Source organism: Eulemur rufifrons, chromosome 17, assembly GCF_041146395.1.
Source record: "Eulemur rufifrons isolate Redbay chromosome 17, OSU_ERuf_1, whole genome shotgun sequence".
In the NCBI taxonomy this organism is placed as follows: domain Eukaryota; kingdom Metazoa; phylum Chordata; class Mammalia; order Primates; family Lemuridae; genus Eulemur; species Eulemur rufifrons.
Window position 1 is genome coordinate 64762274 of NC_090999.1, and position 24846 is coordinate 64787119.

General features: G+C 34.2%; 1 protein-coding gene across 1 annotated transcript in view; it reads left to right on the forward strand.

Annotated features, from left to right (window-relative positions):
• Positions 1 to 24846, forward strand: part of SLF1 (SMC5-SMC6 complex localization factor 1) — a 58926-nt gene that overhangs the window by 26246 nt on the left and 7834 nt on the right. The window contains exons 9-15 of the mRNA XM_069491899.1: positions 4666 to 4719; positions 5695 to 5853; positions 6975 to 7138; positions 10525 to 10656; positions 11217 to 11382; positions 18330 to 18477; positions 23988 to 24133. Coding sequence (XP_069348000.1) covers positions 4666 to 4719; positions 5695 to 5853; positions 6975 to 7138; positions 10525 to 10656; positions 11217 to 11382; positions 18330 to 18477; positions 23988 to 24133 — 969 coding nt within the window. The remainder of the gene's footprint in view (positions 1 to 4665; positions 4720 to 5694; positions 5854 to 6974; positions 7139 to 10524; positions 10657 to 11216; positions 11383 to 18329; positions 18478 to 23987; positions 24134 to 24846) is intronic.

A 24846-nucleotide genomic window follows, 5' to 3' on the forward strand; every position in this document is an offset into this window, starting at 1 on the left:
TGTGTCCTTGTTGGATTTTGCTATCAGGATAATACTGGCCTCATAGAATGAGTTAGAAAGAATTCTCTTAAGATTTTTGGAATAATTTGACAAGAATTAGTGTTAGTTTTTCTTTATAAGTTTGTTTGAATTCTGCAATAAAGCCATCCCATCCTAAGCTTTTTTGTTGTTTTGGGGAGACTTTTTATTATTGATTCAATCTCGGTACTAATTATTGGTCTGTGCAGGTTTTCTGTTTCTTTCTGGTTCAATCTTGGTAGGTTGTATGTATCCAAGAAATATTCTGTTTCCTCTAGGTTTACCAATTTGTCAGCATATAGTTGATAATAATCTCTAATGATGCTTTGTATTTCTGTGGTATCAGTTGTAATGTTTCCTTTTTCATTTTTGATTTTATTTATTTGGGTCTTTTTTGTCTTGGTTAGTCTGACTAGTGGTTTATTGATTTTGTTTATTTTTTTCAGAAAACCAACTTTTCATTTTGTTGATCTTTTATATTAGTCTCTATTTTGTTTAGCTCTGCTCAGATCTTTATTGTCTCTTTCTTCTGCTAATTTTGGATTTAGTTTGTTCTTACTGTTTATATTTTTTGAGGTACATCATTGGATTGTTTATTTAAAATCTTTTGATGGAGGCATTTACTGCTATATAAACTTCCCTCTTAGCACTGCTTTTGCTGTATCCTATAGGTTTTAGTATGTTGTGTTTCAGTTTTTACTTGCTTGGAGTGGTTTTTATTTTCTTGTTAATTTCATTGTTGACCCAATGGTCATTCAGAAGCATGTTGTTTCATTTCTATGTATTTGTACAGTTTTCAAAGCTTCTCTTGTTTTTGATTCCTAGTTTCATTCCAGTATGATCTGAGAAAATAATTGATACAATTTTGATTGTTATTAAATTTGGTGAGCCTTGTTTTATGTCCTAATGTAATGTCTTTCCCAGAGAATGAATGTTCCATGTGCTGACAAAAAGAATATATCTTCTGCAGCTGTTAGGTAAAATATTCTGTAAATACTTTGGGGACCATTTGGTCTAATGTAGAGTTTAAATCCAATATTTTATTGTTTATTTTCTGTCTAAATGATCTGTCCAGTACCAACAGTGGGGTGTTGAAGTCGCCAACTATTATTGTATTGGAATGTATCTCCCTCTCTTTAGATCTCATGTTTACTTTTCTATATCTAGATACTCTGGTGTTGGTTGCATATATATTTAGAAATTTTTTATCTTCTTGCTGAATTGATCACTTAACCATTATATAATGACCTTCTTGTCTCTTTTTACAGTTTTGGCTTAAAATCTGTTTTATCTGATTATCAGTGTGGCTTCTCCTGCTCATTTTTTAATCCATTTGCATTCTTTACTTTCAGTCTTTATGTACCTTTACAGGTGACATGAGATTCTTTTAGGCAGTATATCATGCATCATGTTTTTTAATTCATTCATCCAATGTGTATCTTTTAAGTGGAAAATTTAATCCTTTTACATTCAAGGTTGTTATTTATAGGTGAGGACTTATTCCTGTTATTTTGTTAATTGTTTTGTGGTTGTTTTATATATCCTTTATTCTTTTCTTTCTCATTGTTTATCATTGCAGTTTGGTAGTTTTCTGTAATGGTACCATTTGACTCTTTCCTCCTTCTCATTTGTGTTTTTACTCTACCAGTGAGTTTTAGACTTACTTGTGTTTTCATGATGATTGATACTGTCCTTTCACTTCCAGTTGTAAGACTGCTTAACTATTTTTTTTGTGTGCCCAGTCTGGTGGTGGTGAATTCCCTCCATTTTTACTTATCTGGGCAAGACTTTATTTTTACTTTATTTTTGAAGGATAGCTTTGCTGTGCATAGTGTTTTTGGCTACTTTTCTCTCTTTCTTTCTTTTGGCACTTTTAATAATTCTTCTTCTCTCCTGGACTCTAGGATTTCTGCTGAGAAGTCTACTGTTTGTCTGATGGGGATACCCTTGTATGTGACATGACACTTTTCTCCTGATATTGTTAGAATTCTCTCTTTATCATTGACTTTTGACAGTTTTAGCATATTCCTTTAAGATGACCTTTTTGGGTTGACTCTATTCGGGAATATCTCTTACAAGACTTGGTAATTTTTCAAGTATTGTTTTGTTAAATATGTTTTATATGCCTTTGCCCATCTTTTCTCCCTCTGGAACTATCTAAATATGAATATTTAGTCACTTTATGGTATCCCAAATGTCACTTAGTTTTTCTCTTTTTTTATTCTTTTCAAGTTTTGTGGTTTTGGGTTTGGTTTTTTTTTTTTTTTTTTTGACTGAGTTATATCAAAAGACCTGTCTTCAAGTTCGGAAATTCTTTCTTGTGCTGTATTTGGTCTATTGTTGAATCTCTCAGTTATATTTTTATCTCATTAATTGAATTCTTCAGTTCCAGGATTTCTGTTTGTTTTTTTTTTTTTCATGATAGTTCTTTGTTAAATTTTTCATTGAGATCATGAATTTTTTTTTATTTGGATTCTTCATCTTGTGTCTCACAGAGTTTCTTTAAAATAATTCATTTGAACTCTTTTCCAGGCATTTCGTAGCCTTTTTCTTTGGAGTCTGTTGCTAGAGAATCATTGTGTTTTTTGGAGGTGTCACGTCTCCTTGCTCTTCCATGTTTCCTGTATTTTTATGTTTATATCTGTGTATCTGATCTAACAGTCACTTCTTCCAACTTTATGAGTTTGTTCCATAAGGAGAGACTTTTTTCTACAGTTGTACCTATAATGTTGGTTGGGTACGGCACTCTGGCTTTGATTCTGTTTGGGCACAGTAGTGTAGTCTCCACATGATTTCTTTGACTTTAGTCAGTGTCAGTGGTCAGTGAGTTCATCAGTGGCTTAGGCTGAGTGTTAGTGGAGGCTATGGTAAGATTTTGCTAAGGATGTGGATGAAAGGTGGGTATTTCTCAGGCAGTAGTGGTGATGGCAGCAGGCTGGGCATATCAGTCCATGGGTCCCTGGGCGGCATATGCTGGCACCAATAGTAGTGGGTTCAGGTGGCACTTCTGGCACCTTGTTTACGTGCTGGCAGTGGCAGCAATAGGCTGGATGGGTCCTTAGGCACCTGGGGAAGTGTGCATAGCGTCAGCAGTGGCAATAGAAGCAGCAGGCCAATCCTCAGGCCACCAAGGGACAAGCTCAGGTACCAGTGATAGCAGCGACAAGCTAGGCTAGCCAGTCCTCAGGCCCCCAGGTGGCACAGGTGGGTGGTTGTCAGCAGCAATAGGCTCATTGTTCCCGTCCTAAGGCCTCTCTGCTTGTATGCATGGATGTTGTTGGAAGGGCAAGTCGATCCCCAGGTCCTTGGACAGCATGCTGGGGTAGTGGCAGCTGTGGCAGTGGACATGACATGGTGGGCCATCCTCAGGCCCCCTGACAGTGTGTATGGGCACCTAGTTGGCAGGCAGGGTAGGTTGATCCTGACTTCTGTGGATGTGGCGGCATGCTTAGGTGCCTGCGGTGGTGGTAACGGCAGGCCTGTTGTCAGGCCTCCTGATGGTGTGTTCGTGCGCCAGTGGCGGCATGCAGGGTTGGGCAATACCCATGTCCCCGGGCAGTGTACTCAGGTGCTGGTGGCAGTGATAGTGGACAGAGGGGAGTAGCTTTCCTCAGGCCCCCTGATGGTGTACATGAGCAGCAGGCAGGGCAGGTTGATCCTCAGGTTCCCCTGTGGTATGTTTGCATGGTAGTGGTGGGTGGAGCCGGATGTAGTCTGGTGATGGCTGGACTCTCAAAATGATGCCATGCTGTACCCTATTGAGTCTCATAGGGTTGGCTGGGACCCAGTGCAAATTTCCTCTCTGGAACAATACCACTGTGTGGACTCCAGGCAGCTGCCTAAGCTAGTCTCAGGGCCTGTGAGGACTGAGGGGCCCACCTGTGGCTAGGATTGCAGGAGTCCAGGGTGGGAACACAGAGAACTAAGGAATGCTTACTTTTTCCCTGGGGAATTTCTTCTGGCTCCCAGCCAGTTCCAGATCCCAGCTGGCCTAGCTGCTTCTCTTCCCTGTCCTTTTATGCCTCATGGGTATCCTGCCTCCCCTGCTGAATTCTGGCATTCTCTCTTAGATGCTCTGTTCAACCTGTGATTATCTGCTTGCTGTTTTAGTCCTTCTTTGTGGAGGTGAGGTGAGTGCTGGACACCTCTATTCAGCCTTCTTGACGCCCTCTTCTTCCAGGATATTCTCTCTTTATTATATTTGTTTCAGATATTTTTCCAAGATAATTTTTTTAAATACTCAATTATAGATATTGTAAAACAGTAGAGGGAGATTTTACACAGGATTTTATAAAATAACCACTGACATTTTTTATCATGTACCCTTATACAAAGTGTTCTCCCCATTTATATTTCTAATAATTACGATATTAAGGACAATGGACCTCTTCATATCTTCTAAGTGAGTATAACTTTATCTCTTATCTTAATTTAGAAGAAGAAAATGGACAAAATGTTCATATTCATAAGAATGCCATTTTCCTGAATGATGGAAGTCACTAGTTTGAGCAAACATGAGTATCAGATTAATTATACCTCTTAATGTGTTCATGATTCTGTTTTGTATGTTTCTTATGTTTTGTAAACTGAAATGTATTTTTCAACCTAATAATGTTAAATTTTAATTATGTGGTTGCTTTTTTGTAGGCTGTCAGATACAACTGCATTAGAATGGATAAGCAACCAGTATACAATGTAGAGGTAAGGGGCTTTGGAGTCAGGTGGTAATCAGAGCAAAAAAGAAGCTTTGTATTTTGTTGTTATTAGTTATTTTTATTTAAAGGAATGTGTTATCTGTACGAGAAAGCTTCCTATAAAATTTTTAATATAGTTTCTGTAATCAAAAGGAAAAAGAAATGTTCTGTCAAAACTGAAAAAAAAATTTTCCATACAGTAGTAAAAATTGATCACAAGTATTAAAAACTTACCTTGTGCTTATGCAGGTGAAATATGTATCCCTATTCTCATATTTCAGAACTTTCTTCATTACTACTTTTAGATTAGAATTTTTTAGTGTAATACTTACAAAAGTATATTATTTCTTTTATATTATTATTCTCTTAAAATTGATTTTTTTATTCCATGTAGTCTTTCAGAGTAGTTTTGATTCTCAGCTTATTCAGAGTAGTTACTTTTATTGTTAAAAAATATTTTGATTAAATGAATTTTATATAACTCTGTTATATAAATATGCATTCTCAGAATGATTTTGAGATTCTGTAACAATTGCTACTTTTTCCAAATATTGATTGTGTTTGGTGATATCTTAATATATTTAGGAGATCATAATAGACATAGTTTGTCTTCAAATTTAAGATAAAACCAAAAAATAATTTTGCACCTAAAGAACTATGTAGTTGTAGCTCTCTGAAGTCTCCTCTTTATCAACCAAACTGCAAATTTCTACTCCAAATTTTCTTTTAGAGGTAGTATTTCCCCTTATTGTTTAAAGGAACAGAAAATAATAAATATAACAATAATTTATATTGTGGGAAAAAAAAAAACACATTCATATACATCATCCTTTTTGAACTATATAACAGCCCTGTCAAGTAGTGAGGGCAGGAGTTATCTTCATTTTATAGATAAGGAAGTTATAACTCCTTAGTAATTCAAGATTTGGTACCAGAATTTCGCTTTTCTTTTCTTTGAGTCACAGAATCTTTTCTTTCTTAGGTTAAAAATGCTGAATTTCCCAGAGGGGTATTAAATTTAATTGAAAGCCTCATAGAAGGACAATTTTTTAAAGAAGCAATTGAGGAACTTTCCTCTTTGCAAGCACAATATATTCCTCCTGTTTGCCTTCTTCATGCTCTTCTAGAGAATGTTCTACAGGTAAGAGCAGTATTAAGGGTTTATAATCTTTTTACAAAGAATGTTAAAATGTGAACATTTTCTCATTTTTTGTATATTTACAGTTTCTCTTTTCAGTGTTTATTTTTTTCATTTTACCAAGAAATGCAGTACCTATTTGTTAAACTTTTCTATTTTCTAACTATATACTAGGTACTACTCTGAATATTTTAGCTTATTATTTTCTCAAGATTTCTAAGATAATTTTGTCTTAGGAAAAAGTAATTTTTTTCATGGCAGTAAAGTATCTAATATGAAATTCAGATTAAAATGATCTAGCATGCCATTTCATAAATTGATTCTTTAGTACATTGATAATAAACATTTTAATTTGTAGTATGCATAGAGTATGCAAGAGTATGTATGAACATACTCCTTAAACTGTGAAAACCAGTAGGAGTAGCTATTCAAAGGTAACTTTCTAATCATGTTCTTCATCAAGGTCCTAATTTGAAAACATAGCAGGTATAAGCCATGTCAGACTAATTTTGCATGAGAAATTCCTTTCAGGTGACATCTGGGAACTCTTCATCTCACTATAATCATGAAAAGGATATTGGACTTTTTATATAAACTAGTGCTAACAGCTCAGGTTACCTAATGTGTAGATACAGTTGTCCCTCAGTAGCGTGGGATATGGATTCCAGGACCCCCCTGGATACCAAAATCCACCCTTACTTAAATTCCACAGTTGGTTCTTCAGAACCTACATTTGTAAGAAGAGTTTGCCCTCCGCATCCACAAGTTTTGTGTCCCACAAATACCGTGTTTTCTTTCCATGTTTGGTTGCAGATGCTGAACTTGTGGATACAACGGGACAACTGCATTTATTGGAGGAAAAAAAAAAAAAAAATCCACATACAAGTGGACCCATGCAGTTCAAACCATGTTTTTCAAAGGTCAACTGTACATATTTAGAGTGTGCCTCTCTCTCAGTTGCTGTATTTAATTAGCTAATCCCCATCTGATCTCCTTTGTCCAAACATATATATTTAGCAAGAAAGTTAGGCCAGGATTGTTATTCTAGTCTTAAACTGAATTAGCTGGTGAAACTGTTCCTTTAGCTATAGTGTTTTATTTGTTTGTTTATTTTTACATAATAGGATAACATAGATACGTTTTCTGGTCGATACTTTCATATATTGTCAGCTCTTCTTCACCTGCATCCTCCTTGGAAGTCCTCAGCCATGTCACAATATTACTTAGAGTTGTTTCAGTGTCCAACTTGTATGAAAGGAGCATGGTCTTTAGTAGAAGTGCTTATCAGGTAAGGAATTTCACATATGAAGATGCTACATTTCATCTAGTGGTTGTTATGGTATGTATTGTTTTAGAAACTGATGAAAAAAGTATATTTCTATTTTTAGAAAAGTGTATGTGTTTTATATTTATTGCAAAACTCTTATAAAAAGGGCAAATCTATATTGGTCATGTTTGTTAATCTGTTTATTAAAAAAATAAAAGTTCAGTGAATGCATGAAATGGATTCGCTAGAAAGCCAAATTATTTTTTATTAACAAAATTACAAGTTTGTACATTGTCTTTAAAATGAAGAAAATTAATTTACTGAATATGCATATCATTAGTTTTGGTCATCAAAAGTGTAAACATCAATGACTCTGTTTGGTATTTAGGGCATCAGTTGTATTTTTTCAGCTACAAATTTTGAATTTTGAAACAGAACTTAATGTTTCCCAAATATATCATCTCTTTCATGCCTTTACCCATGCTGTCATCTGCCTAGGCCTTCCTTTGTCTTTTGTATTTTATTGTCTGTAGAAATCCTTCCTTTTTCTTTTTCTTTCTCCCTAACAGAACTTAGAATTTTCCCCTTCCTATTCTGATATCTCTCTATATCTGACAACCCTTATTTGTCTAGGAAGGGTCTTCCTTACCATCCAAATGATGATAAAATGATCAGTTTTAGGAGGTCCATAGTAGTGAGAGAGAAAGGACACTTGAGTTGCCAGGCAAAGGGTAGACCTTTGGTTAGCTCTTTGAGATCATAAAGATTCACGTACCATCTTGGTTTGTGATATATTTGAAGTAAGCTAATCATGTAGCTAGCATGCATTTAGTCATTCTTTCAACAAATGTTTGAGTACTTATTGGGAGTCGGGCACAAGGCTACATTTTAGAGATAAAAAGGTAAATGAAATAACAGTTCCTGCCCTTCGAAGGTGACTGATATGTAAATGTAATTCCAGCACAGCAAAACTAGCCAGCATAGGTATAGGATATGAGGAAATATGGTTTATGTGGCTGGCATCCTTCTTAATTACCAAATCTATTTCTTCCTTCACTGTCATTGTCTTATTTAAGAGTTTTCATTGCTTCTTACGTGGACTGTTGCAATAGCTGCTTTATTGATCTTAATTCTACTTTTTTCCCTTTAATTTATCTTCCAAAGTACCCCCCAGTATGCTCTTTCCAAAGTGATCTTGTCATTTCCCAGATTAAAGTCCTTCATTGATTCACACATCACCTATAGAAGACAGTTCAAATTCCTTAGCAAAACATGTAAGACCCTTCATGATTTAACCCGTATATATGTCTCTGTTTTCATCTACATCACTTTCCCTCATGTGCCCAATGACTATTTTTTATTTCCTATCCCTTTTTCTTAGGTTCTGTCTGTCTCTCTCTCTCTCTCTCTCTCTTGCCCCCCACCCCCCATTCCTGCCACCTCACAAATATCTGTCCAACTGCCCAACTTCTAATTATCCTTTAAAATGCAACTCAGATGCCACTTTCTAACTTTGCTCTTTCCTTTGAGTTAGGTTTGTCACTCACATTAGTCTGTAACATCCTTAAAGATAAGTGCTCAGTCTTAAACATCTCTATTCTCAGTGTCTAATATAATGCCTGGAACATAGTAATTATTTAACAAATGTCTGGATGAATTAATTGATATGACAGGAGATAGAATTTGGGCAGCTTAAAGTTAGACTGTTTAATAAACAGAAATACCAGGTTTCTTTTCAAAATAATTGGAATCATTGGGGGATGGGGGTAAGATGCCTAGGGAAGTGGTAGGCATATAAATTAGTTGGGTGATGTTAGTCTCTCTAATTTTGTATATATTTAAGTTATTCCATAATACCTGTTTTTTTTTTTTTTTTTTTTTTTTTTTAAAGAAAGGAAAAAAAGACTTTGCCTATGTCAGTTTTCAGACAGACTGAATACCTATATGAGAATGGGGCATCTTACAGAACAGATTTGAGTATCAAATAAATTGTTAAGTTTAATGGCTGCAGCTGGGTGCGGTGGCTCATGCCTGTAATCCTAGCAGTCTAGAAGGCCGAGATGGGAGAATTACTTTAGGCCAGGAGTGCGAGGCCAGCGTGAGCCAAGAGTGAGACGCTGTCTCTACTAAAAATAGAAAAATTAGCTGGGCATCACGGCCTGTGCCTGTAGTCCCAGCTACTTGGGAGGCTGAGGCAGGTGACACCACTGCACTCTACCCAGGGCGACAGAGTGAGACTTTGTTTTTAAAAAAGAAGAAGAAGAAATTGAACCTCACTCCCTATTTTTAAAAAATTTTTTTAAATTATTAAAAAAAAAAGTTTAATAGCTGCTGTGGACCGTCTTAACCTGATAACGTGGTATTCAAAAAGAAGACAGATTAAATATGAGACAGAGGTAAAAAGTTACAAGTACATTGTCTATATAATTGATAAGAAAGTTGGGAGATTGTAATAAATATTGTTACCTAGACTCTATCTCTGTAAGTCTTTGAGTTCTGCGTAGTCTTATGTTTTATTTAAAAATATACTATAGAACTGTGCTGTCTGACCCAGTAGCCACTACTAGCCACATGTAACAATTTTTATTTAGTGATGCGCTCATAGCTCATTGCAACCTCAAACTCCTGGACTCGGGCGATCCTCCTGTCTCAGCTTCCCGAGTAGCTAGGACTACAGGTGCGTGCCACCATGGGTGGCTAAGTTTTTTTTATTTTTTGTAGAGACAGAGTCTTGCTATGTGTCTACACTGGTCTCATACTCCTGACCCAAAGTGCTGGGATTACAGGCATGAGCCACTGTTCCTAGCCTATTTATATTGAATTTTATTAAGTTTAAGTAATTAAAAGTTCAGGTCCTCAGGTACACAAGCCATATTTCAGATATCCAGTAAAACATATCCATTGTCATAGAAGATTGTATTGGAATGACAGCTATAGAAGATGGAAACAAAATAAAATACTGAATTTTTAAAACTCTCAAGTAGCCCAAACAACCTTCATTTGCTAAATAATAAAAAAGAAAATAATCTTGGGTAAGAAAGAGAAGGATTGTGGCAAGTATTGTTTGAGAGCTTAGCTGGTGATTTGGATCAAAAGTATTAAATGAAATTCATAATTAGTTCTTATCAGTGAAATAGAGTACAAAGGGAGAGTACTCAATAGTTGTTAAATACCATGATCATTGAAAAATGGAGAAATTAGATCTATATTAAGAACTGAATAGCCATGAATTATTTGACGTTGCTTAACTTTTAAGGGAAGAAAATATTAACAAAATTTTGTTGAACTTGCTTTATATTTTGTTGAAAAAATTTTTAAATTTCAACAGTATTCTAAAAAATACTTTATTCACAAATCACTCGTTGAATTCCTTGTATGGTATAGATTGTCGGGTTTATGTTTTTCAGATCTTGCCTTTTCAATGAAAGTTTTTGTCATCAAATCTCAGAAAATATTATTGACTCTAAGGTGCTCCACCTGACACTGCTCAAGTTTTTCTTTAATTTGATTGAAAGTGAAGTACGGCATCTGAGTCAAAAGTAAGTTTTAATCACAAAAAAACACATTTTTCTATAATTGTATTGTATTATGTACCATTTCTATAATCATTTATATTCATATTTCTAAAAAGTCACGTTGTTTTTATTCTAAAGTAGGTTTATTTTCAAAATATATAGCCAGACACATTTTTCAGTGGCAGTACCCTTTTTTTGTTTTCCTGAGTTCACGTTTTTATTTTTCACTCTACATTTAGAGAGGCTAGAGTGTTTTCGTTTTTCTAAATTTAGATTTTAATTGTTTAGTAATTGAATGCTTGAGTAAAAAGCTACACTAGTTTTAAACACTGAATCTATAATGTGATAAATTTTTTTCATGCTCTAAAACTTAGATTACTGTGTGTACATTGTGGGTAATTTTATTGAACTGAGGCCATTTTTTATATTTTGTCCTTTATTATAATTATGTTATAATCTTTATATATTATGACCTTTCCATATGCAAAAATTGCTGGCATATTTTTTTTTTGACAAAAGGCATGCCTAATAATTGTCATGATCGAAGTGGCATAAAGTATACTTTTTGTTCATATTTTTATTAGGTTGTATGACTGGTCAGATTCTAAGAGTCTAAAAATAACAGGGAAGGCAATTCTTCTTGAAATCTTTTGGTCAGGAAGCGAAACATCTGGGCTTTTGACCAAACCAGTAAATATGCTTTTGGAATGGACTATATATTCTCACAAGGAAAAATGCAAGTCTAATGATGTAAGTAGGATTAATTTACAGATGAGTAATGGTCTATGGAAAAAGTGCATTGAATTTTATACCTTTTCTTCTTCCCTTTATTCTTTGAATTACTTGAAAAAAATTAAAATGTACCCAAATATGTCATTGTTTTCTGAATTTAGTTTTAAGGTAAAAGGTCCTTGAAGACTAGTTCCTTCACCATCTCACATTTGGATGTAGTAGCTAAGCACAGTTATATATGATCATTACTGCTAATAAATCTCTAGTTGCTTAACCATTCTAGATTTTTTACTTTTGTACATTTTGATTTATAAGGAACTTATGATTAAAAAAATTGAATCAATCCATATATTGGTAAGGGGTACTACTAATAAAAAAATTTGCTTGTTTTGAAAGCTATGTCTGCCTTCCTGGCTGTCAAGTATTTATTATCTGAAATATTTCTTTAAAAGTAGATTTTGCCTGTCCTTAGAAGTGTTAACATGATTTTAATGTATTATCTATCTGAAGGGTAATTGGGAAAATTAAATACGGTAAAACATGTAAAGTGCATAGCAACATACTGTGGTACATTTTGGGTGCATAATAAACATTAGTCACCTTTCCTTTCTCCTTTTCAAAATCATCTGGGCTTTTATTGTCTACTTTTCTTGTGTTCTATGATTGATTTCTGTTCTTCTCTTTTAAATTCTTTCCTTTTATTAATTCTTTCTCTTCTACCTTCTTGAATGTTTGGATCTTTTTTCCTAATACATTCACTAAATATTAATTACCTTTGGAGTACAATTTGAGATTCGTTTCACAGGTTTGATACTTTAGTTATCAAGTAAGAAAATGTCTTACTGTTATTTTCAAAGTGTTTTTTACTGTCAGTTTTGATATCCATTTTGATCCAAAAGATATTTTAAAAGAGTGTTTTAAAATTTCTAAATGGATAAGTTTTTGTTGTTAATAGGTTTTGTTTGTTTGGCTGTGCTTTTTTTTGTTAATTTCTAATAATGAATTATAGTTAAAGACTATACCCAGTATGATTTCTGCTTTCTGAAATTTATCAAACTTTTCTTTTTGACCCCTTATAAGATTAGGGGCCAGAATGTATTTATATTGTTCCGGTGTTGTAACAATACAGATGTTGTTTATAGTGTTTTGTATTACCTATTAGATCAAACTTTATAATTGATTTAATTAACTCTTCAGAATTGATTTTGTGGATTTGTTCATGTAACAGTTTCTACTTTATATATGTTAATGTTCTTTTATTATTTATAACCCACATCTCATAACTTCTAGTTACGATGCCATAACTGCTAGTTAGGTGATATTTTCTTCAGGGACAGTAAATATAATAGCTTGGGGTTGAGAGCTCTGGTATCAAACTGCCATAAAGTCTGTTCTATCCTAAGAAAAATTCTTACATAATTTCTCTTCGAATATTTCCTCAGATCCATTTTCTCTCCTCTACTTTTCAAATTTCAGTTAAACTTATGTTATACCTCTTCTTCATATCTCTGTGTTTTTTACCTTCTCATCTTTCTCTCTCTCTATGTATATATTTTTTTTCTATACTTACAGCATTCTGGATAGAGTCTTTTCATCAAATTTTTAGTTCACCAGTTCACTTTCAGCTATGTTCAGTATATTTCAGCTGTGTCCAATATAACATGACCATTGCATTTTAAACTTTTATATTTTTTCCAGTTCTAGACTTTTTTACTTCCAAACTGCTATGACATGTTTTTATGGCTTCTAGTACCCTACAAAACTTTCAAGGTTTTCTTTTGCCTTTGAATGTGGCAATAACATTTTATAGTCTGTGTCTATTATTCCATATCTGAAGTATTTGTGGGTCTATTTCTATTATTGTTTCTGCTGTTTTCCTTCTCTTGTGTTTTTTATTTTCTCCTGCAAGTTAGTTATCACTCACCATGTGCTGTAAATTGTATTTGAAAAATTATGTGCAGAAATAATATATATCAAAGACCAGAATATCTTCCTCCAGAGAGAATTTCTATTTAACTTCTGCCAAGTGCCTGGGTGCACTACCAATCAAGGACTACCCTAATTCACCATCTACATTTGAGGGACCCTAGGGTGTAGTCCAGATGAAGTAAAAGGCTATGTATACATGTAGATTTGCTTCTGATTTAATCTGGGTCTCAGCCTATTAGAGAATAGGCCTTGCTTGGGCCATGCCTTTTCTTTTTTAACCTCTTTTCCCCTAAGCTCTGAAAACAACAGTTTCATATCTCAGCTCTTTCCCTAAAATCAGCAAAAGTACTGAGGACGAAATCAGCCAGCTTTGAGTGCCTCACTTAGCTTTTACCTTTTCCTAGATCTTGGCCTAACAATTTCTTGTAACTTATTACCTCATTTTCAGAAGATGTTTTGCATGTCATCCAACATTTTTAGTTGTGGTTTTCTTCTATGAGAGGAATTACCTAGCTTCCATTACCAGAAACAGAAGTTCTTGCTGGGTTAAAAAATTCTATTTAGCAGGTGTCTGAGGCATGCTTCAGAAAAGAAAATTCTTTTGAGAGCACTAATATTTTTTCTAAATCAGCATTAAAAAGGAAAGATTGCTCCCGAGTATAGCTAGACTATTTTGTGATCAAGTAATTTTACTACGTGACAGTAACCAGTTGACTAGGCACTTTCTCATACATGTATCTGATTTTAAAACTATGATTTTGCAAATGTATAGAAATTGAAAATATTCAACTGATACAGAATTACTATCTACACCTCATTGCCAATTGAGTATAGTACTTGTAAGCTAAAGCTGATAGTATCTGTATAAATTATCATCTGCCTTTTTATTTACTTTTTATGCATTTGAATCATTAAGGATAGAAAATATTCATTATAAAATATTTCTTTTTTCATTTATTTGATTACATAAATGAAATTGCTCATTTATAACTGAAAACAATAATAAAACTAATGTTTTCACAATTTTACGAAGTCTTCAAAGGATTACCGTAGATAAGAAATTACTCAAGAAGCACTGATGTAAATAGTAACAGATTTATACATATTTAACTTGAAGATTTTTGTTCAAACCTACAAATAAAAGCAACATATTTGTGAAGCAATCTGCAGTAAATTGTAGCATCAGTTGTAAAATGAGAGCTGGTTTTGAATTTTGCAGATTAATATTTTATTTAACATTTGAATTGCTTAAATTCATATAAAACTGCCTCTTTTATTGTATTACCTTTCTGTTAGAATTCATTCTTGTACTTAATTAAATCTTTTTGGCAGTTACCAGTTTCAAGAATTCCATGCATGTTCACAGACATCATTTTCTGTACTGTAAAGCATTTGTTTCTTGATTTGCTGAGTTGAAGCATTCAATTTAAGTCATTAGCTAAACAGAAGTCCTCAGTTTATGCTAATATTGTTTTGTCACAGTGTCAATCAGCAAGTATTGCAGAGTGACACAATGGCAATGAATTTCATTGTCATTAATCTGAGAAAGCTTTGGGCTTTCTTTGGCAAAGAGCAGAGGTGGGCTGTGTCAGGGTTATGTAGGAGGTACAAATTTTACTAGTCCCACTTTTCTTTGAGATGTCCTTAAGTGCTATTTAAAGATAATCCTACAACATAGGTAGAAGTGGAAGCTAGTTCATATTTAAAGATGAGAAAATTGAGGCTGAAGAGTTTAACTTATTCAAGGTGTTACAGCTTGTTAGGGCAAAGCCTTGACTAGAGGCCAAGTCTCCACTGTGACACACTTTCTCATTTTTCAAATGCTAGTGTTTAAAACAGGAAGAGGCACAGTATGTGCATTATGTTTGCATCTTTCCAACAGAGTACTTTGTCATGTATTGCAGTGGCATGTTGTGAAAATCTCTAACCTGGGAGTCAGAAGGCTAAGATGCTAGTTTGTTCTACATTACAGATTAGTCAATGTTTGGAAGATCACCAAGTTTATAAACTGGAGGTTACCTGTACTGGCAGATAGAGAATTGTACTGACAGAATGTCTTGTAATAGAATTTAACATATTAGAAAGAAATTCTGAGATAAATATATGTCATATATGCAAATCATGTCTATCTTTTATCTCTTTATTAATTCCTAGGTTATTCATTCTGTTTTTCCAGCTTTAACAATTATTTTAGTATTCCAAGAAAGCTGTTTCCTTTGATGGTTTATTTGCCATTTTCTGTTTTTGTTTGTTTGTTTTTTTAAGAGATAGGGTCTCACTATGTTGCCCAGGCTGGAGTGCAGTGGCTATTTATAGGCAGTGTAATAGTACACTGCAACCTTGAACTACTGGCCTGAAGCAATCCTTCAACCTCAGCCTCCCAAGTAGCTGGGACTACAAGCATGTCCCATCTTGCCCAGCTATTTGTTATTTTCTTACTAGACCATTTATGAAGCATATATATCCATTCTATTGGAAATAATAGCATTGTTTATATGCTGTTAAAGTGGCAGTGATTATAATCCATAGCACAGTCTCTTGGCCCTATGGTTATAGTGAGTGTGAGAGTTAAGAACATAGTATAAAAGGATCCAAGAACCTGGTCTGAAAATGTTTTTTTATATAAACACTATTATGAATATATAGTATTAATAGTATGCATGTTTATACACAAATAAGAATAACTTTGGTAGGATCTTTCTTATGGTAAAGAGGAGCTACAGTCATTCCGTGAAATCATGCAAGATCCTACCCCTCTCTAAGTGCTTAATAGCATTAATATCAAGGTAAATTTAATATTAAACAATACTAATATTCAGTTGTGGTTTCAGGCATGTGTATACTTTTTTTGAGACAGTGTCTCATTCCGTCACCCAGGCTGGAGTGCAGTGGCCTCATCGTAGCTCACTGCAACCACAAAACTCCTAGGCTCAAGCAAACCTCTTGCCTCAGCCTCCTGAGTAGCTGGGACTACAGGCACGCACCATCACAACTGGCTAATTTTTCTTATAGAGACAGGGTCTCACTCTTGCTCAGACTGGTCTTGAACTTCTGGCCTAAAATAATCCTTCCACCTTGACCTCCCAAAGTGCTAGGATTACAAGCATGAGCCACTGCGCCTAGCTGTGTATGTATATTTATATAAGAAAACAGGGAAAATCCTAGCTGGTTGATTTGATGTTATTTTTAATTGATGGACTGCTGGGTTGTGGTTTCATAAGAGGCTTCACTCTGGGCTAAAATCCTTCTTCCCTCTCTAGAGTCTTAGAACCTGGAAGGTCTCAAGTGATCCCGATGTACTATACCTTTGAGATGGGGAATACTTTCAGAAAAAATTTACCAATCTCTTGCTTCCTTTCTAAGTACTGTCATTGCTGATACTCAGGTCTATATCATGTTGGAAGAAATATTTTGTGCCGTGCATATAGACATAATCAATTGGCTAGTTTAAACATATATTTTGACTATTCTGTTTTATATTCTCTTGATAACTTGAACAGTGAGAAGTGAAGATTAACTTGCTCAGAGTGATCATCTACATATTGTATTTACAAAGAATGGTGTTGATTTCCTATTAGATAAGGAATGATGTCCTAATGAAATACTGTATATACCTAATGAAATACTGTATATACCTATAAGAAACAGGTTTGCTGAGTGCAAGAGAAGCAAATCCAGTTGTCACTAAGGGTTGAAAGTACTAGGAATTTCTTTGTCACTCATCCATATTGGGCATATGATGGCAGAACATAGTAGTTATAATCTATTTGGATTCTGTAACATTTATTAAACCTCTTCACGAGCCTTCTACCCAACTGTTAATTTAGTGATTTTTTTCCCCACATATCCAACATGCCCAGACAATAAATAATAAGAATATAGGAATTTCAACTAGTTTTAATGTTGTTTTGAAAAAGTGTTTATATTTAAATCAAAGGTGTTTTTAGAATATTATTCTCACACTTCTTTGTTTTCATAGTTTACACTGAACTTTATGGATTAGGAAAATATTCTTAGGCAGGGTGCGATAGCTCACACCTGTAATCCTGACACACTTGGGGAGGCTGGGGCAGCCAGGATCACTTGAGACCAGGAGTTCGAGACCAGCCCGAACAACGCAACAAGACCCCTGTCTCTATAAAAAGTAAAAATTAGCCAGGCATGGTGGTGTACACCTGTAGTCCCAGCGACTCAGGAAGCTGAGATAGGAGGATCACTTGAGCCAGGAGTCAGAGTTTGCAGTGAGCTATGATGACGCCACTGCACTCTAGCCCAGGCAACACAGCAAGACCCTGTCTCAAGGGAAAAAAAAAAAAAGACATACCACCATTCCTGGTGGTCGGTACTTAGGAAAAAAAATAAGTTAATAGAAAAATATTTTTAAACATTAGGGTGAAGCATACTTATTGTAAGTAAGAGCTGTATGCTTGCTATATTTTTTCTAGAAATTTAATAATTATTGACGTATTATAAAACAATATACTTTTAAAACTGATCACTGTACATCTCTGAATTAGGTAATGAGTATTTGATATAATTGAATAATTAAAATATGAGTGAATCTATTTTCTTGTAACAAATGGACAATCTTGTTTACTAAAACTTTTATTCCTTGTGCATCTAGGGTCTTTTTCCGGAAAATGCCATTTAGAGAAATGTAAAGAATACTGTATATTAAACAGTATGGGTAGAAAGTCTGTCTTTTATAGTCATATATTCTTGTTAAAAATCCACAGAAACCAGGTATTTCCTCATTTTAATGGAATTATTGCTTGACTAAAGCGCTCGACAGCATTAGATAAAATTATTTTAAAAATTTGTTCTAAACTATTCATTTGGGTTGTGTCTCTGTGTGTGTGTGTGTAGAGGGTGAATGGAGAAGAGAGGGTATTAGTTTGCTAGGGTTCTTAATACCTTTTATCATTAGCAAACCTTGTATTTTTAAATAGCTAAGTTTTGCCTCTGAACAAATACTCAAAATAAACACTGATAGAAATCCTATATTTTGGTAACGTTTTTTTCTATCTTACTGTTAGGTCTTCAAACATGAATTAGCTTACTTATTGACTGGAATTCTTGGAGCGGCAATAGATTATTGGATTTTCCTTGGACTTAAGATGGGTAGAAATGTGATGCGACACATGTCTGATGACTTAGGAAGTTATATTTCTCTTTCATGTGATGGTAAGTGTGTGTATGTTTTGTTTTTCCTAGACCAATCCTGGAAAGTAGTTCTGAATTTCTTTTAAGCAATCTGCAATTTTTAACATATGTTCATATGAAGTTTTTCTTAAATTAATTATGGATACATACACAGATACACAGACAATATAAAGAAGATAAGAGTTATCCATAATGCTCCTACACAGATAACCACTGTTAACTTTTTAGTGTCTTTCTGGTGTTCCTAAGCATTTTTGTATAGTTGAGCTCATACTGTATGTGTAATTTTGTGTTCTCATTTTCTTCTAAACATTACAAGAGTCTTCCTCCCACATACATTATTTATTATTCAAATGTATTATTTTGCTGATTTTGTAAAAATTAAATATTACATGATAGTACAGAAAATACTATCTGGAATTGAGTTATTATATATTTATATATAATATTATGTTTTCCTTAATCCTACAGTTAAGAATTATAATTAGACCATCTTTTACAAGTAAATATTTAACTAGACAAATTTAAAATCAGTTTATTCCTTTTTCATTGGAGAGATAGGTTCACTTTTATATGTACAGTTTTTAGAATCTTACATGTTAAGAGTTATTTTCAGTACCTTTAACACTTCTAATCATTCAAGCTGAGTAGAAAGCATCTTTTTTTTCTTTTTCTTTTTTTTCTTTTTCTTTTTCTTTTTCTTTTTCTTTTCTTTTTCTTTCTTTTTTTTTTTGTTTGTTTGTTTGTTTGTTTTGAGACAGAGTCTCACTTTGTTGCCCCGGCTAGAGTGAGTGCCGTGGCGTCAGCCTAGCTCACAGCAACCTCAAACTCCTGGGCTTAAGCCATCCTCCTGTCTAAACCTCCCGAGTAGCTGGGACTACAGGCATGTGCCACCATGCCCAGCTAATTTTTTTTTTTTCTACATATTTTTTTTAGTTGGCCAGATAATTTCTTTCTATTTTTAGTAGAGACGAGGGTCTCACTCTTGCTCAGGCTGGTCTTGAACTCCTGACCTTGAGCAATCCACCCGCCTCAGCCTCCCAGAGTGCTAGGATTACAGGCATGAGCCACCGCCCCCAGCCTAGAAAGCATTATCAATCTCTGGTCTTAGGTATGCCATGTGAACAATTCCCGGGTCTTTTCCTGCATGAACACTTAACATCATTAAAAAATGAAATTCACTGAATCAGAATACTTATGTTATAAAGCCACTTGTATTAATTTGGATTATATCCCTGGTTAAAACATTTTCCCTATGTACCTATTGCTGTGTCATTTTTCTTATTATAACATAAAAAGCTGTTACTATTTTTTTTCACTGAGTCTGGTGCTCTAACAAGAAACAAGCATGATGAAGCAGATAGAAGTAATTTATATTCATAATTTTCTCACTCTTCCTCTTCCCCCATTATTTACTTTAATTTTAAAATTTCCCCTAAAATAAGTGGGGTAAAGAGTAAGTATTATTTAAGAAATGTGATGACAGAACTCATTTTTACAGTGTTCACCTTGGAAAAATTCTATCCAACTCCTTTGGGTCTCCAGACTGAGAGAGGCTTCCATAAGACCTTATGTACATTCCCAAACTTCATAGCCAGTTTAAGAAGAATCTGTCTGCCTTCCTTCCTTTCTTCCTTTATTTATTTATGTAATCCTAAATTCCTGAAATGAACACATTTTTAAACCAAGTGAGCTTTTTGTGGTCTTCAAATATGAAAGATGATTTTTATATACTTAATTGTCAACATTTTACACTGCCAAAGTCTATTTTGTTACACGTGTTTCCGTGCTTCTCAATTTTATATAAAGAAAAGTTCTTGAATATGCTGTCAATCACTTTAATACTTTGAAGAGAGATTCCAGAATAGGAATTCGGGTTATAACTGGGTTCAGGATTTATTCAGTGATGCCCTCTGCAAAGAGAGGTCTCTTTTTATACTATCTAAGTTAGAAGATTTTTATCTAAAGCATGTTATCTCTTTCTTTCTTTCTTTTTCATTGAGCTGAGGGGGTGATTACTGTTCCTTTTGTGGACTAGCTGTCCTTTGTTGCATGACTTTTTAACATTTCTTAGCTCAAATTCAATCTTCCTTCAGAACCCTTTCTTATCATTTCTTTCCCACCATTCCTACTAGGTAGTTTGGTGTTTTTTTATCCTTTTTGGAAACAGCAGAATTCTGGCATTATTTGCTAGAATAAGACCTGAACATTTGCCTAACAGAAATCCCTGTTTTCCTTCCATAATGAAATTTCTTTGAGTTTGGAGACCCAGTAGAGGATTAGCAGTGGCTTTAGAGACTATCAGTATAGTTGTCTTTCTAATATATAGTAATTGCCTTTAAGGAAATATAAGTCATCTTATAGTTTAGACAATTGCATAAAATAATGAATGTTGTATTAAAAGGGTTCTACTACATGTTATACATCAGCTTCAATGCTTTCTTTACTGAATTTCTCTTGCCTTAAAGCAAGGCCTGGTTATCCTGTGTTATTCCCCATTTTCACATCACAAGTTTAAACCCTAGAATTTGAGCTTGTGACTGACTTCAGCTAAAACTCAACCTTACTGTTGCTGTTATAATCCTATTGACAGACTGATTATTTTGCTCCCAAAGATCTATGTTTGATCACTAACATCTAAAACTTTAGATGAGATTTAAATTATATCACTGCTGAAAAGCACGTCTAAGCCTTTCCTTACCCTTCTCAAAACACACACATACAGAGTTGGTTCCTTAGGCTTCAAATTAGGCTGTAGTTAGGCAATTTAAAATTTTTTAACATATTTCTAAAAATCATTCAACTAAATCTTTCTAATTTTTCTGTTAGTATAGCTTGATGTTTAACCTTTGTCAAGAGGTTAAATTAAGTAAACAGTCTATCCTTAAGAGAACAGTAGCTTTTCTATAACTAATATGCAAAATTAAAGTGTTTATTATGGAGTTTGTAGAATACCACACTTTTCCCTACAAGTGAACTAGATGTTGCAGTAATGTCCTTTTTTGTCCATTATATTTCATTGTTTGCCACTTCTTTTATTTCAATTCTTTTTCTCTGTGGATATGCCCTCTTTTTTTTTTTTTTTTTAATAAGTATTAGTTTGCATTATTTTTCAACTCAGTCACTATTTTTTGTTTTTCATAAGTCATTAGTAAAGATTTCGTGATTTGGCTGTTACATAACTTCCAGTTGAAGATACTGGTCCATCTTTCTCATTTATGGTTAACTTGGATGTTTTGGTGTTTCCTAGTTTGAAACTACAAAAATAATTACTGTGGCACTACTCAGATTCACATCTATCAAATTAATGGTATAGTACAGTTTATAATAATTGTTTATAATTGTTCTCTCAAGAATTAAGATTATTAGATATTTTAGAAGATAAGTAAAATCGTTTCTACCAGATGGCATGTCCATCAATTCCACATAGATGCCATTCTTTTTTGCTTCTAAACACTTTGGACAGGAGGAGTTTCCTTTCTGTATTTTAAGGTCAGACTATCTGAAATTCCTTTTTTATGCTTAATTGAAATTCCTTATTACTGACTTAAAGTACAGATCTGCAAACTTTTTTTTTTTTTTTTTTATGTAAAATACCAGGTAGTAAATATTTTTGGCTTTTTAGACCCTATGGTCTCTGTCTCTGCTACTCAACGCGGCAGTTGTAACTAGAAAGCCACCATACAGTAGTACGTAAACAAATTATCATGGCTATATTCTAGTAAAACTTTATAAAGGCCAAGCATGGTGGCTCATGCCTGTTTATCCTAGCACTTTTGGAGGCAAAGCTGGAGGATTACTTGAGGCCAGGAGTTGGAGACCAGCCTGGGCAACACAGCAAGACCCCGTCTCTACACAATTTTTTTTTTTTTTTTTAATTAGGGTATGGTGACGTACACCTATAGTCCCAGGCATTCTGGAGGCTGAGGCAGGAGAATTGCTTGAGCCCAGAAGTTTGAGGTTACAGTGAGCTATGATGATGCTACTGCACTTTAGCCCAGGCAACAGAGGAAGACCCTTCTCTATCTCAAAAAAAAAAAAAAAAATTCATAAAAACAGGCAGCCAGTCATAGTTTGCTAGTCCTGACTTAAACTTATTTCTTTTCCTGTTGTTTCAGTGGGAAAAAAACATGTCATCAAGATTTACTATTATATAATAGTTTTCACATCTTTAGAGAACTTCGATAAAGCTTCCTTTGCCCTTAGATTACATCATTGTCTTTTCCTGATAAATGTACATTTTCACTTTATTCACTTTTGCTTTCTTATCTCTATTCTTATCTCTTTCCATGCTTCAAACCTCTTCCATAAATATAAGTTTTTATATCATTACTGATTCTCAGTCAAAATGTTTGTTTTTTTTTTTCCCATTTATTAAACAAATTTTTATAGGCATTCTACCAATCATTGAGCTAAACACTTTTATATACAGTGGAGGAGGGAACCAAAACATATTCCTTGGTTTTTTTGGAGCTTTCAGTGGGAGAGGCAGACTGTTAAGTTAATGTAAATACATCATTTAAAAATGATAAGTGCTCCAAACAAGAAAATCTAGGTATTAAGATTGGTGTGCTGACTCTATATTAAGTGATCATGGAACACAGAACCTGAAGTAGGAGTATAGCAAAGTCAGGGCAGAGTGTTTTTGTCAGAAGACAACATTTACCAGAACTCTGAGGTAAGACAGTGTCCTATGGGTTGGGATTTTTTTATTCTTTCTTTATTTCGTTGTACTATCTACTCTATTACTTATACAGGGTATTAATAGAGAATTTATAACAATAAATAGATTACATGGGAAATAGTCTAGTCCTTTAATCACTTTTAATTCAAGTGTATATTTATGTATGTTCATCTTACTGGAGCACTTGAGGTTTCTGGATAAAAGAGAGTGAAGGCTCTTGTGTGGTTTTTGTTTCATCATTTAGAATAATCCCCTACCCCCGCCCCCATAGTACAGTAGGTACAGACTGCTAAGGAAATCTTTATACACACTCTTGTTTTAAATTTTTCTTCTTTACTTTGTGCCTTTCCTCCTTTTCTGCAATGATAGGATTCATGTGTGTTGTCAGGGGAAGCCGTGTGCTTTCTTCCTATCAACTCAAGACTGATCATTACAAATTAAATACATGTGTGCTCAATTAAAAACTAAGTACTGGTTTTCCAAAGGAGCAACCCTATTGTGGGAAGAGATCTTTAATGTTAATTGGTAAACCATAGTGATAAATAAAATCCCATGTTTATATATGTATTCATATGTTATCTATTCTGTATATATCTAATTTCAGGACTTGTATTTGAAATAATCAAAACGAATGATTGTTTCTCAAATGTGAGAGCATGTATCATTAAAAATTTTTTCTTGAAAGGCAATGAGTAGGAATATTACCTAATTTTTGTGGTTAAAATCATGTTGGTGAATCTTACTGGTATAGGAACCATCATTTGACTGAATAAAATCCACTGAGGAAACAATCCGTAGAAAAAAGTTTTATAGGATGTAGCAATAACTATATTTACTCGTTTTACAGACTTTTCTTCACAGGAATTAGAGATTTTCATTTGCTCCTTTTCCTCCTCCTGGCTTCAAATGTTTGTTGCAGAGGCAGTCTTTAAAAAGTTGTGTTTACAGAGCTCCAGCAGTGTTTCTTCTGAGCCACTTTCCCTTCAGAAGATGGTAAGCACCACTCTATTCTAGTTCTTTTAATTTTCAAGAAGTGAGTTCATAAATTCAATTTTAAAATATTCTTAGCTATTTCTAATAAGTGGACTTAGTATATAAGAGCTGGTATTATTCTACCTCAAAAATAGAGTTATTAAAGCCCAGTGCAGTGGTATGTGCCTGTAGTCTCAGCTTCTTGGGAGGTTGACATGAGAGGATCACTTGAGCCCAGGAGTTCACGGCTAGGGTGCGCTATGATCATACCTGTGAATAGACCCTGCACTTCAGCCTGGGCAACATAGTGAAACCCCTTCTCTTAAGGAAAAAAAAGTAGTGAAATCAGTGAATAGAAATTTTAATTACTTTTGAGATTAATTAAGGTTTGATAACAGAAAAATAATATAAGGATCTTTGTTGTCTAGTCATTTGCCATAGTACATAAGATTATTATTTTGGAAAGAGCTCAATCCAAAAATGTTTTGCATGGTATTTAATGGTATTTAAAAAGCAAAATATTGACTGAGCATGGTAACTCATGTAATCCCAGTACTTTGGGAGCCAAGGTGGAAGGATCACTTGAGGCCAGGAATTGAAGACCAGCCTGGGCAACATGGCAAGACTGCATCTCTACATAATAATTAAAAAATTAGCTGGACATAGTGGTGCACACCTGTTGGCCTAGCTACTCCAGAGGCTGAGACAGGAGGATCACCTGAGCCCAGGAATAC